General features: G+C 36.5%; 1 protein-coding gene across 5 annotated transcripts; it reads left to right on the top strand.

Moving 5' to 3' along the window:
- Window positions 1-13,738, top strand: LOC101884425 (rho-associated protein kinase 2-like). 5 transcript variants are annotated; one of them, XR_012385513.1, is made up of 7 exons: window positions 1-468; window positions 4,439-4,706; window positions 6,375-6,520; window positions 6,608-6,746; window positions 9,082-9,173; window positions 10,086-10,165; window positions 12,101-13,738. XR_012385513.1 is itself a non-coding variant. In XM_073912876.1 (6 exons), the coding sequence occupies exons 3-5, from the start codon at window positions 6,439-6,441 to the stop codon at window positions 9,167-9,169; spliced, it is 309 nt and encodes a 102-aa protein (XP_073768977.1). In that variant the 5' UTR covers window positions 1-468; window positions 4,439-4,706; window positions 6,375-6,438; the 3' UTR covers window positions 9,170-9,173; window positions 12,101-13,738. The 5 variants fall into 5 exon arrangements, 2 of the variants coding, with proteins under 2 accessions (XP_073768977.1, XP_073768978.1); XR_002459533.3 differs by having other exon boundaries at window positions 9,927-10,165; XR_002459535.3 differs by lacking the exon at window positions 6,375-6,520.
- Window positions 13,739-13,741: the final 3 nt, after the last annotated feature.

The following is a 13,741-nucleotide window of genomic DNA, read 5'->3' as shown; positions in this document are numbered from 1 at the left end:
CTGCTCTCCGTGATCAAGACTCGTCCATCAGGCAGCTCGGTCTCCAGCAGCGTAGGCCGGTGGAGCTTCTCCCACAGCCGTTGCTTGATCCCCAGGCCTCGCTTGAAGCGGTAGCGGCTGCAGCCGGTCTCCACGACGGAGCGAAAGATGTGCTGATAGTCCTGCACGCTTCTGCCGTGGATGGAGAGCTGCTGCTCCGGCTGACACTCGTTCACTGAGGAAGACACTGATGCTGCTGCTGCTGCTGCGGGACGGAGGACAGGGAGGGCCGCCGCGTTCATCAGGTGTCGCTTCTTCAGCGCTGGGTCAGAGATGCAGCTGTAGGTGTGATCTGACCTGACCGCCGCTGCGAGCTGCTCAACGGTAGAGACGCCCTGTAGCCAGAAGTGACTCGTGTGTGCGGGGAGAGCCCTGGTTCTTCTTGAGCGACGCTGCTCCATCAAGATGACCCAAGAACAACTTTCCAAAGTAGAGAAACTGATCAAACTTTTCAAAAGTTGTCGAGAGTTTGTTGCGAGACGATCGGGTCAGAACCAGCTGTGTATATTAAAGATCAACTCAAGTTGCTGTAGTGACAGAATGACGAGCCTCATTTAAATGTAAACAATATTTAATATCAGCAGTGAATTAATGAAATCAGCACGAACTCTGTGCTTTTATAATTGAGTTTTTATTAAATGCAGTAGCTAAATATCTAAATTATTATTATTCAATAAAATGCTGGTCTTATATTAATAAAAAATAAAAATTAAGCATAAATGGGCGTTTTTTATAGGACGAATGTTGACCACTGAAAATCGTCACAGGTTTCAGAAATCTGGTCATGTTAGTGAATATTACTATTGATTTTTGTTTGCTTTTGGGATGGTTTGCGTTTCATTAAAAAAAAAAAAAAACACTGAACTAATATTCTCGATTCTATATTTACTTCATAATTAACTAGGCCTATATCAGACCAACCGGGACTTTAGCAATGACATTGTTCTTTTGATGTTTTGTATACTTAAATTTTCATAATTTTCCTGCACTGACTGGGTGATTTAATATTTTTATAGTATTATTAAAATTATTAATCATAATAATGCTATAAGCAATACAATAAACCAAAATACATTCCAAAAAAAAATAAAAATCAAAAATCAAAAATATAAACCAGTATCAGATACAACGACAACCAGCATTAATAAGATTAAAAAAGCTAAATATACAACAGTTTATTTTGATTAGCTATTAGCTTATTAGGTCAGGGAAGTGCTAATCATTCATTCTGAGTGAAGGTTTTTATTTATTATTATTAAAATAGCTTTAAGAAACTTAAAACAACCATGCCAAATAAAAAATATGTAAATATGCGTGCCCTAAAACATATTGGTTTATTTGACTATGGCAATTTTATTTATTTACATTTTATTTAATGGTTTACTTTTAGGCTATCACAAAATATTAACCACTTTCATTGACCAATGTGCTCTCCAACAAATAAACAGAAAGGGAAACAGAAACTAAATAGTAAAAAATGTATTTGAAAACATAAAAGTCTATAATCTAGACCAAAAGATATTGTTGTACAGAGCTCGTCTTATTGACTGTGGTAAGGCTCATTTATACACATATATACTGTGTATAGAGGAAATTAGGATGCAATATTTCAAGTTTATTTAAAAAGCTGTGCATATCTTCAACATTAAATGAATATGAAATAAACTTTTTATAATAAAAACTGACTCCAGGATCATATCAATGTTTGAACTGTAGTTTACAGATTTGTATTTAAAATTGAATGGCAAAGCCACAAAACGAATAAAATAAACAAAAAGTGTGATGTGACAAATCTGATTAACAAACTAAAAATATATCATTAAAATAACAGAGAGGGAAAATTACAAACACAGGAAAAAAATTTATGTTTTTTACTTCCCAGTCCCAGACGTTCCTGAAATGTCATAATCACATGTCCAAGTGTTTCTTTACAACAGTAGTATGAAAATCGCCCCTGGTGGTGATGTGATCAGGACTGTAGCTGGAGAGGCAGGAAGTCAGGCCCGGCGCTACGGGGGGGGGCAAAGGGAGGCATTGCCCCCTCAGAAAGAGTTTGTGCCCCAATGTGCCAACAATCCCAATTTTCATAAGGGATTGTTTACTCAAAATTCTTTCTGTCATTAACTATTAACACTCCCGTCGTTCCAACCGTCAGAACACACATCTAAATATTTTAAAATATATGACATAGCAATTGAATTATGAAAATTGGTGAGATTAAAGCTAGTCCTATAGTCCAGAGATCCGGTCCCCGCGTCAGGTCTGGTGCGCCCGTAAATAGCCTTTAAAACGCGCACACGGCGATGGAGGCGCACTCAACTCACAAGGGAGAAAATGGGTGACATGATAGGAGCAGCTTAATTCATTACATGTTTTGGTTAACTAATTATTTAAACACAACTCTCTTGAGCTCTAAAAGGGAAAAAAACACATAAGAAATTTGCTGTTAAATTAATTTTAGCAGAGACGCAACTGCCAGTCATTTATTAGTTATTCGGGAAGATGTAGCCTAATAAAAATGTTTTAATAAAAATAAATAGTTTACTGCACAGTCCCACAGTAGGCTACACTATAAATAATATTTTAAATGTATTTATTAATATTATTATTAATATTATTGCGATTAAGCTAAAATTGACAAAACGCAGAACCCTTTGAAAGTTTGCTTTCATTTAGCTAAAAAGCGCACTTTTACAGTTGTGTAGAGAAACGTTCCATTATGCAGCAGCAGTCAAGGTATAACACATAATAAATGCCTTTTGGGTTTAAAGATGATCGGCCTGCGAAGTCAAGTTTGCAGTGTTATAAATGGAATAGGTATAGTGCTTAAGTGGATTTACCGCGGATCAACCGAGAAACCTCGTGCGCTGCAGGTAGGCAGAATGATAATCTTTTGAAAATATGTAATTTAGGCTGTACTGCTATCTATTGTGTGTAATTACAACAAATTCAGCAAAATCATTTTGTTAGAATAGTTTCAATTAGCATGTTGTACTGACCGCTGCATCATTGGAGTAAGCCAGATTTCCACAAATATTGCATTCTATAGGAAACTAAATCATTTAAAAGCAAGATATTTTCTGAGAAATATTTCAGGTTGTACTCATTATGGGTATTGTATAAGCTATAGTATTATAAAATGCTAGTTTAAGTAATTAAATGTGAAATAAGTGATCAAATCAAGTTTGGAGGATGGTGACAAAGTATTAACGTTGTAAATGAAAATTAATTTAAAGAATGTCTGATTTTGGTCAGCAGAGGGCACTAAACTGTGGTCAATGTCATTTACTGTTAAGACACACCCTGTTGAAAAATGTAATTATTTGAAACCCATGACCTATTTTTGAACAAAATTAATTTATTTTTGGGGTTCCACTGTGATCCTAAAATAGAGCTTAATGTGAAATTCTACTTTGACATGTAATTTGGCATAATATATTCAGTATTACCCATTAAACGCAGCCTTGGTACAATAATTTGTACTTTTAAAAAAACCCTGGTTTGGGATTAGGCATGGGCCGGTAAAAGATTAAAAATAATAATGTTAAATTACTAAAACTACTAGTAATTCACTTAAATAGCATAAAATAGTATAAATAGTCAAATGTAAACCTGACTGAGAAAATAGTCTTGACTGGCTGTTTTTGAACACTTGAATTTCACAGGATGCACCAGCCCATATTGTAGTCAGTTAGTTATGTACTCATGTAAATAAGGACGACAAAAACTACAGACCTGTTCATTAGACCTTGAAGCCTAATATTTCTGCTGCTGTAATGTTGATGTTAACTAACCAAAATAAAGAAAGTTAAACTTGATTTTAAGTATAACATCATTTAAATAACTTGTTGCTAGCTGTATTTTTATTAGTGCTGTCAAATGCTTAATCACATGAAAATTAAGTTTGTATTTACATAATATATTTTCGTGGAGTGTATATATTTGAGAAACTCTATATCTTCATATGAAATATTTATATCTACATCAAATTATAAATAAATAAATAAATATAAAAATGATGTACATGTTATGAAGATGCAAATTTTAATTTTGGGTTTGATTAATTATGATTAATTGCTTGACACAACTGTTTTTGTGTATGTATATGTTCATACTTAAAATGTCATTTAATATTCCATTTATAATTTTTTTTATATTTTAACTTTATTATTTACATTATGTAATTGATTGCATTAAAAGTTCTTTAATAACAGTATTTAAATTATGAAATAAATATTTAAACGATTAAATAAAGTCTGTGTTTAATATCACATTACTTATTATTTAATTTAGCTGGGTTGCTGCAATTGAAATGAAGTATTGTTAAATTTCACTGCTATTGATTACTGAAATATATTGTGACTTCTCTGTTCACCACTCTATCTCTCTGTCCACATAGCTGTGCTGTGCTTTCCAACATGAAAAGTACCTTTATTTGGGGATGGAGTTCATGCCAGGTGGAGATCTGGTGAATCTGACCAGCAACTATGACATCCCAGAGGAATAGGCTCAATTCTATACGGTAGAAGTGGTGCTGACACTTGACGCCATCCATTCTCTGGGCTTCATCCACAGAGACATCAAACCAGACAACATGCTGCTGGACCGCAATGGACACCTCAAACTTGCAGATTTTGGCACATGCATGAAGATGGACTCGGTGTGTGGTAAGTGCATTTGAAGTGTCTTTTAAGGGGGTGTGATACTAACAAAAATGTTTCTCTCCTTTTTTTGATAATCTCATTGAACAATATTTTGCTTAGTGTGCTTTTGTGCTGATACCTTGGCTAGTTTAGGCCTGACATGGATTAATAGATATGACCACTAGGTGACACCACTACTGCAGGTGACAGCAAGTCTCTTTCTCCTTTTCAAAAATACTAGGCTACTATCTAAATCGGTACTTCGTTTGAGTTCTAAGTTGTGTCTTGACAGTAATAAAATAGAATAGTGGAAGTGAGAATGAAATTCAGGCTACTGCATTGACGTTGTTGTCACTGTCATGTTAACCTTTCGTCATCACGCCTCATAGGATAGTAAATGAATTAATTCCACACTTTATTAATTGATAATTCTGGTACTTTTTGCCTCCTGATTCATTCAATCATTTTCCTTTAGCTTAGTCCCTTTATTCATCAGGGGTCGCCACAGCGGAATGAACTGCCAACTTATCCAGCATATGTTTTACACAGCGGATGCCCTTCCAGCTGCAACCCAGTACTGGGAAACACCTATACACACTCCTTCAAACATACACTATGGCCAATTTGGTTTATTCAATTCACCTGTAATGCATGTCTTTGGACATGGGGAGAACAAGCAAACTCCACAGAGAAATTCCAACTGTCCCAGCCGGGGCTCGAACCAGCGACCTTGTTACTGGCGACAGTGCTAACCACTGAGCCACAGTGTTGCCCCTGCATCTTAATTTCTACTACTAATTCGGATGTAAAAGGTCACATGCTGTTTTTCACAAACTTAATATTAGGGAAGTGTGGAGTTTAGAATTTATTCTGTTTTTATAAGTGATTCAATGAAAATTTATTCAAACAATTTATTCAAAATGGCTGATTCATTTAGAAACGAAGCAATTAGTGACTGTCTTTGTTGATGATTTATTTAAAACAGATTGAAGTTCAAAACACACACACACACACACACACACACACACACACACACAAACTCTTCTCCTAAGATGCACATTTTTTGCTTCAGCTTTGTTTGGTATTTTCTGTTGATCTGTTGAACAGAACTCGCATTATTGTGTTTTAATGGATGTTCAGGAAAGCCTGCTTGTGTTAACTTGCTTGTATTATTTCACAAAACCTTACACATTTTATAAACAAAACCCCATAAAGGGATATTTTAACCCACCTATTTGTCATTGGGACTGCTTTCCAATAGTTTTAAATGCTTTTGGACTCTCAGGACGTGATTTTGTTTGTTTTTCTCAATTGAATGAAGCTCTCTGTAATGCCAGCCCACAATACAATTACAATTTTATTGAAAACGATAAATATCATACACTAGTAGTTGGTGTGTTTAGATGTACTATACATGACCGAGAATGAGAGAGTTTCTTTAAGATTTTGTAGTGTAGAGATTTACAATTATCACCTCACACATTGCAGCATCATTAACGTACGTTACAGAAAGCCTCCATTCGGTTATGACAGATGTTAGTGCTGCCATCTTGTGGCTAGATTATACAATGCAGTCCTTGAATTGAATGAATATAAATTGTGTAAATAATTAAAATTTTAAACATACTTGTATTTCAGCTACATTAACTCAGCCAGTAATGTTTATATCCATGTGTCTACATGTGTGTTTAGACTGGTATGGTACGCTGTGAACACTGCTGTTGGGACACCTGATTACATTTCTCCAGAGGTTTTAATGTCTCAAGGAGGGACTGGTTATTACGGTCGTGAGTGTGACTGGTGGTCTGTTGGTGTTTTCATTTATGAGCTTCTAGTGGGTGAGAAGTGTCAGCTTCATATGCATCTCTTGAAGTTTTATTTCAGTGTTCTCATAATCAAATGTTTTCTTCTGTCGATCTGGGCAGGCGACACTCCAGTTCATTCCGAGTCTCTGGTGGGCACATATGGAAAGATCATGGATCACAAGAACATCTTAACTTTCCCAGATGATATTGAAATGTCAAAGGATGGCAAAGACCTCATCTGTGCCTTTCTGAGTAGCAAGTGAGACTGAGAAAATGAAAGTTTGATTTGAGTTTTTTTTTTTTTTCTTGTAAAATTCAGACTCTTACTCGCTTAATATCCCCTTACTTGTTTGTTTTTAGAGGTTGGCTGGTAACATTTATTTTTTTATTAATTTGAATTTAACTTTACTGTAAAAAAGAGCTAATATTCAGGACAATTTATTACACACATGATGAGATTTCTTTTGTAGTTTGGAGTTTATAACCTGGGTTTGACATTACCTTTTTTGATCACCAGCCACAGTGGCTAGGAGTTTTCCAACATTACTAGCCACTCGCCATTTTCACTAGCCACAATTTTAATGTTGGAAAAATATATTTTATATTGATAAATTTGAATTTGACATGCTAACTTTACTTAATTTATACTTTGTGTCCACATGCCTCCTTGTTCATTTAATATTTTTGTGTGTTGTTTATGACCTTGCTCAATGAGCATGAGTACAGGGGATGTGATTTTTATAGTGTCACTATGCAATTAATTTAGTTTTATTTTTATAAATAGTTTATTTCACATCTGTTTCCAGGGCTCGACACTAAGGATTTGCAAAGTTTTTCTCTTGCTGCACCGAACTAATTATTACTTAGAAACACATTTTAAATAATGTGTAAAGCAAACAAAATATAACTATACATACACTTTTTATACACAGTTGACACTTAAAAACAATACTCTCATGTATTCTCAAAGTGGCTAGTGGGAGTGGCTGTCTAACCCGCCACAGCTGAAATCTACCCGCATTTGTTAATGTGTTAATGTCAAGCCCTGTTTATAACGTATTTAATATAATCACAGGGTAGCTTAGATTTGTTATCATTGTTATCATATGAAATTTTCCCTATTTTTCCCTATCGATGTACTTTTTTCCAAAATGACAATCTCAGGGAATATTTCATAAACTCCAAATCATATATTTTTTAATTTAATTAAAGGAGAACATACAAGTCTATATTAATTTGATGCTTTTAAAAGCTCTTCATACAATAAGTCTTTCATAAAACTTTAATGTCGTACTGCTTTTACTAGACACACTAGCTTAATAAAACCTTACTTGTTTGTTGTTAGAGGTCGGCTGGTAGTGAAATTAATTTATTATTTTTTCTATTTGAAATTAGCTTCACTGTAAAAAAAAGTACACTTTCTTGACAATTTTTTTACACATTTTGATCAGATTTCTTCTGTAGTTTATAACATATATAATGTAAACACAGAGTACCTAAGATTTGTTATTACTGAAAACAGTAAAGTTTTCTTGCCATAAATTACCAGGCACAGAAAAAAAGGAGATTAATTTAGCAGCTTCAGTGAGAAAAATTAGCAGTTTTTGCTTAGTTTATTCTCAGCTAATGTGAAGGAAAAACATATTTTGTCTCTGTAGCCAGAATATGATGATCCATTTCCCCAAACACAAATGTTGGCTATAAAAAAATGAATAATCTTTATTAAACCGTTCAAGGTATTCAATGATTTTTTTTCTCATAATTTTGCAGCCCTGCATAATTGACACACAGTTTTGTTGGCACAACCCAGTGTTGTTGTTGACACTTTGTAGTGTTCTGATTGATTGAATTAGTAAATTATGTGTATATTTGACAAAATACAACAATGTTAAAATAATCTAAGCCTGATTACTACACATACCTAAAATATAAATAAATAGTTTTATTAGTATTTAATATATCTTAAGCACCAAATCGCCAAAAAACTTACTAAGCCATATCAACATTTTAATTGAATTAAATTAGATAAAATGTAAAGACAACATACAAGATGATCTTTATTTATGTTATGCCTTTAAAAGCTCTTTATAAATAAAGTCCCTAATAAAACATACATTTCATCTCCTACTGCTTTTAATATATCAGCTTCATGGACGTTCACCCTCCAGCCTGACAACTTCCATCTGAATTCCTCTTTTCTCCTTCCCTCTTTCTCCTCTCTCACATGCCCACATACAAGCATTCCTGATCAAACATACAGAGAGGGGCTTAATGTTTTCTCTCAATGTTTTCATGTAAACACACACACACACACACACACACACACACACACACACACACACACACACACACACACACACTCCTCCCTTTGCATTCAGGCTGTTGGAATGTCCCACACGTGGTAGTCCAAACTGCTGCACCGCCTCAATGCAGATGAAGTAAAAGGAAGGGGGAGTGAACGGTCCTTATTTTTGGATGTCTCTCTGACTGCTCCACTCCTCCATGCTGTGCTGTTGGATGTTCTTGGTTTATGGTCATTTAACGGATTAGCGCTTCTCTGTTTGTTTTGCTGACCAGTGTTGTGCTATGTTCAGGGAGGTGAGGCTTGGCCGGACTGGAGTGGATGAAATAAAATGTCACCCCTTCTTCAAGAACAATCAGTGGACCTTCGACACCATATGAGACAGTAAGTCAGTGAGAGCTTGACTTTTTTTTTTGTCGCTGCCTTTAGTTGTGGTGAAATGAGATGCATCATGTCGTTTATCTGTTTGTGCAGTCAGTACCTTTTATTTCTGAATCGTCTGGCATCGTACTTGAAGCCAAGTCATTTAGCCGAAGGCATAGTTGTCTTAGAACGAGTAGTTTGCTGATCAAATTCCACATTTTGATGAGGCAAAACACATCTTGGATGTTTTAATTACTATTTTAGGTGAAAAACAAAATAATGAGATTTGTGTAAAATCTAAAGTTAACCAAGTCCAGCCCGCCATCTTGTCCTGCCTCTCAGTTCTCTTAAGCCTTGGGCCGGCTCTGTGAAGTGGCCTCTTTTGGGCTCATCATTGAAGACCGGACGAGCTGCAACATTTCGTTCTCCTAGGTTCTGGGAGTAGATGAGCATGTCATCGGTCTAGACTATGGTCAACTTGTGAAGTTACTCATACACCTCAGCTTATGGCATAATATCATTCAAATGAAACGTTTCCAGCAGAATATGACGCTCTAAAAAAACTCCATCAGCACTGGTAACTATGAAAAACACGACTGAACACTAATGGTATACTCAACACTTTACACTGACATTTGAAGGATCACCTGACGTTAAAGACTGAAGTAAGAACGCTGGAGGAACATCAAATTTTAACACGGAAGAGTTTTTTTTTCACCCAAATTAAAGCAATATTTCTTAATCTTGTTGTTTTTTTTTTTTTTTACTGTACAGTTGCCCCAGGTTTGGATCAGGTGTGATGCCTGCTCATCTGACCTTTGACCTCGACACTCAACTGCTGCCAGTTTTCTTTCAATGCCATGAGATTTCTAAATTCTACATGCAGGAACCGATGCATTCTTTTTTTTATTTTTATTTCTTTAAACAAAACAGATATGGCAGACACGGCCAAACATCGAAACTTTGGAGGACGTCTAGGAAAAAAAGCGCCATATCATCAAGGGGAATAAAAGGTTTGATCAAAGCGTGCATTTACACACATTCATTTAAATATGGACAAAACCAACATTGGGTTATTTTTGTTATTAGATTTAAAACACGTGGACCCTATTTGACCCAGTGTTCATAAATACATATTTTTATGAATTAATATTTTCGCATATAAAAGATAATAAAAGACTGACTAGACAGATTAGATGGATCAATAGACAGATTGACACGTGTAGTCATTCGTTCTTGTGTATTTGATGACTAGCTTCCAGTAGTATCTGGCTGCAGACTTGCATGCAACCTGAGACACAATGCACTCAATGGAGCTAGTGAGGTCACTGTGAGAGGCGGGGTTAGGGGTGCACACTCACTGACAGTCTAGATTTTAGCCTCGTTTTAACCAAGCCGTCAGTTAGACTTTTAACCCTTATGTATTGTTCAAGTGGCTGTTTTTGCCCCCAATGACCTCCATTATAGCTAAACTTGTTTTAATTGCAAAGCCATGACACCAGATAGTAACTCATTCTTTATTGTTGGTGGTTTCCCTGCTGGGATGAGATAAAACTAGTCATTTTTACTTTTGATCGTCAGTTGGTATCTTTAAACGCCCCCAAAAAAATGCTTGCTGGGATGGGACCACGAGGCTGTGCTCACTTCTGGACAGAGGGGGTGTAGACTTGCAGCTAGTGCCGGTAAGAGGTGCAGACGCTGAGGCTGTTCTGTATGCGAGTGTTGAGGTTTTGAAACATCACCTGACAACGTGTAGGTAGAGAGTAGCAGGTTCTGGGAGTAGATGAGCATGTCACCGGTGTAGACTTTGACCAACTTGGGAAGTCACTCACAAGACCTCAGCTTATGGGACATTACCATTAAAATGAAACGTTTCCAGCAGAATATGACGCTTTAAAAAAAAAAACTCCATCAGCACTGGTAACTATGAAAAACACGACTGAGCACTAATAGTATACTCAACACTTTACACTGACATTTGAAGGATCACCTGACATTAAAGACTGAAGTAAGAACGCTGAAAAAACATCCGATTTTAGCACAGAAGAGGTTTTCTTTTCCTAAATTAAAGCAAAACTTCATAATATTGTGTTAATGAATAAATTAGTGTGTGTTGCACTGCTGGAGTGAAGGTTAACCAGTCCACACAGTTCATGCAGCTATAATCTTTATTATCTTTTACTAAGAAACTATGTACAATATTTACACGTTGGCTCCAGGTCTCTTGGATGAAGATCTCTCAGCGACGTGGTCTCTTCTGGTCGCCGCGCGTCTCTGGTGGAGATGGGGAGCGGGACCACCTTTATGAACCAAAATCGTTCTTTGTACCAGGCTGTAAACACCTTCTTTTCTGCTGTAAAGTTGGCCATTTTAACAGTGGGCTCAATAGAAATTTGCTCCATATGGAGCCAGGACTGCCAGAATTTCATTGAACTGCATTTTCAGTTACTTCTGTATTTGCTTCATGACGGAGAGCGGGAGGTTGCCGTTGTTTGGGCACAAGCTGTAATATTTACTTTTCTGATCTGGAAAGATTCTCATTTGCAAAGGTTTTTGTTTGCTTCCTGGACATCCCCAGCACAAATAATTAAATGATGAGTGGGGTGTTTTAAGCTGAAATGACACACACATTTTGGGGCAGCTAATATTTTTTATTATGCTTGTAACATAACCCTTTATAACTGCAATGAAATGAAAGTAGTGTAAATTTTTCTTCTGAATTAAAAGTAAAACTATCAGAAAGTAACAAACAAATGTAGGACAGGTACTTTTTTATTCCTTTCAGTTGTTACTGGATGGCGGCAAAGCTTGAAAGCAAATTTCCAGTCCATTTTAGATAAAATAACCTGAATTATTAAAGACAGCCAGAGAGATGACTTTCATTTTCATGGCATAAATGAATGTAACTCAGCCTCTTGACTTTTCAACTCTTGTTTATTTCTCAATAGCAAAAAAATGCCAAAAACAGACACCCAAAACCCTACGCATGCTGCGCGACACAGGGGCGTGAACCTGCAGGACCCAGACGCACAGTCCACTCGAAGCTGCTGTGGGAACTAAAGGCCTGTCAACACTCCATCATGGGAGACCACGACACCTTCTCCTCCCTAAAATCCCACCCTTCACCCTTTCACCTCCCAAGACGGATAAGGAAAGAGAAAGAAAGGAATACCAGGAAGAGCTCGAGGAAAACGCCTCACTCGTGCCACAAAGAGATTTTTCAAGGAAGACTTCTGGTGGACGGGGCTGAAAGCGAACGGACGATGGACTCTGTCATGTCTGGCAGTAAATATGGATTCTGTATTACTTTCAAGTCAACAAGAATTTCCACCTCAGTTCATCCTCATTATGCAAGCACCATGTAGAGATAAAGGATTGGAAAAGAGATAAAGGAACACAGAATGGACTGAAGAGTTATTATTAACCAACAAACCTTCCCATTCTCAGCCCCTGGAAGGGTCCGTAAAGCCCCTTTTAACATTCAGAAGTCTTCAAGCGAAATCTACACTGAGTATCCATATGGTCTGGGCTCTCCCATTTAATCTCAACTCTAACACTGGAAGAAAGTCAGCACCTTAAACTTAAACTAACCCTTCAGTTATTCATCTATGAGCCACATCTACTAAATTTATAACACAAAGGAACACCGAAGCAGAACTTCATATGTTTTATTTCAGCTTTATTTATTGCCTTTGTTTGAACTCATCTCCCTTTGCGCAGCTCTTCATTCATCTATGACCCAAAAAGTATTGAAGAAAGTCAATGTTGTCTTCCCTATCCCATTTACTTCTCCCCACAGCATTGACCTCAAAGTTCAGTGTTGATGTTCACAAAACAACAGCGAGCTCTACGATGCCTTCTTAATCTTCTTTTAGCTTTGTGTAAACTACTGTTTGAGAGTCAACAAATTATTACATATATTTGCACCAATCAGACTGATCCAAAATCATTTTGCTTCATGATTAATTGCAAAATATCATTACACATTTAGTTGTCTGGATGCGGAAGTCACACAACACCAGTCTCAATATGTGTTATTAAAAAGCAACAAAAAATATTCAAGCACCCACTAATCAACAAAGTGAATGATTGAGCACTGGGATGGCAAATATTGTGGGAATGCAGATTTTTGCCCACAAAGCCCCTGAAAAAGTGGAAAAAAACAGAAGTGCCTACTCCGTTTTTTCCGTGTTCTTTGTTTTGGGCTTGATTGAGGTCGGCTGACCATCTTAAAAGTAGCGGTTTTGAGACGATCCCGAGGTATACGGGCAATAAGCTGTGAGAATAACTTGCGGAGCGTGCTAGTAAACAGAGGAGTCGTTTCAGTTTTGTTTTATGAATGCTGTTTGTTGATGTGTATTAAAAAGAATTTTATTTCAGATTGATTTTAGTCAGTAATTTAATGGGTTACCAATACATTTATATGGTCATTTAGGGAATGAATTAGGTATCATGATAAGGTGTCACACAGCTAGAAGTCATTTGTCATGTGTCTTCAGGTCCACCTTTTTTGTGGAATAAGATCTGATCTCGTTAACACCTCTGTCAATTTTAAATAAAGCTGTGCTGTTCTGCTATGAATGAAACGT

This window comes from Danio rerio, chromosome 9, assembly GCF_049306965.1.
Source record: "Danio rerio strain Tuebingen ecotype United States chromosome 9, GRCz12tu, whole genome shotgun sequence".
Lineage (NCBI taxonomy): Eukaryota > Metazoa > Chordata > Actinopteri > Cypriniformes > Danionidae > Danio > Danio rerio.
Note: the sequence above shows the minus strand (reverse complement) of the source record. Positions and strands in the feature narration are given on the sequence as shown.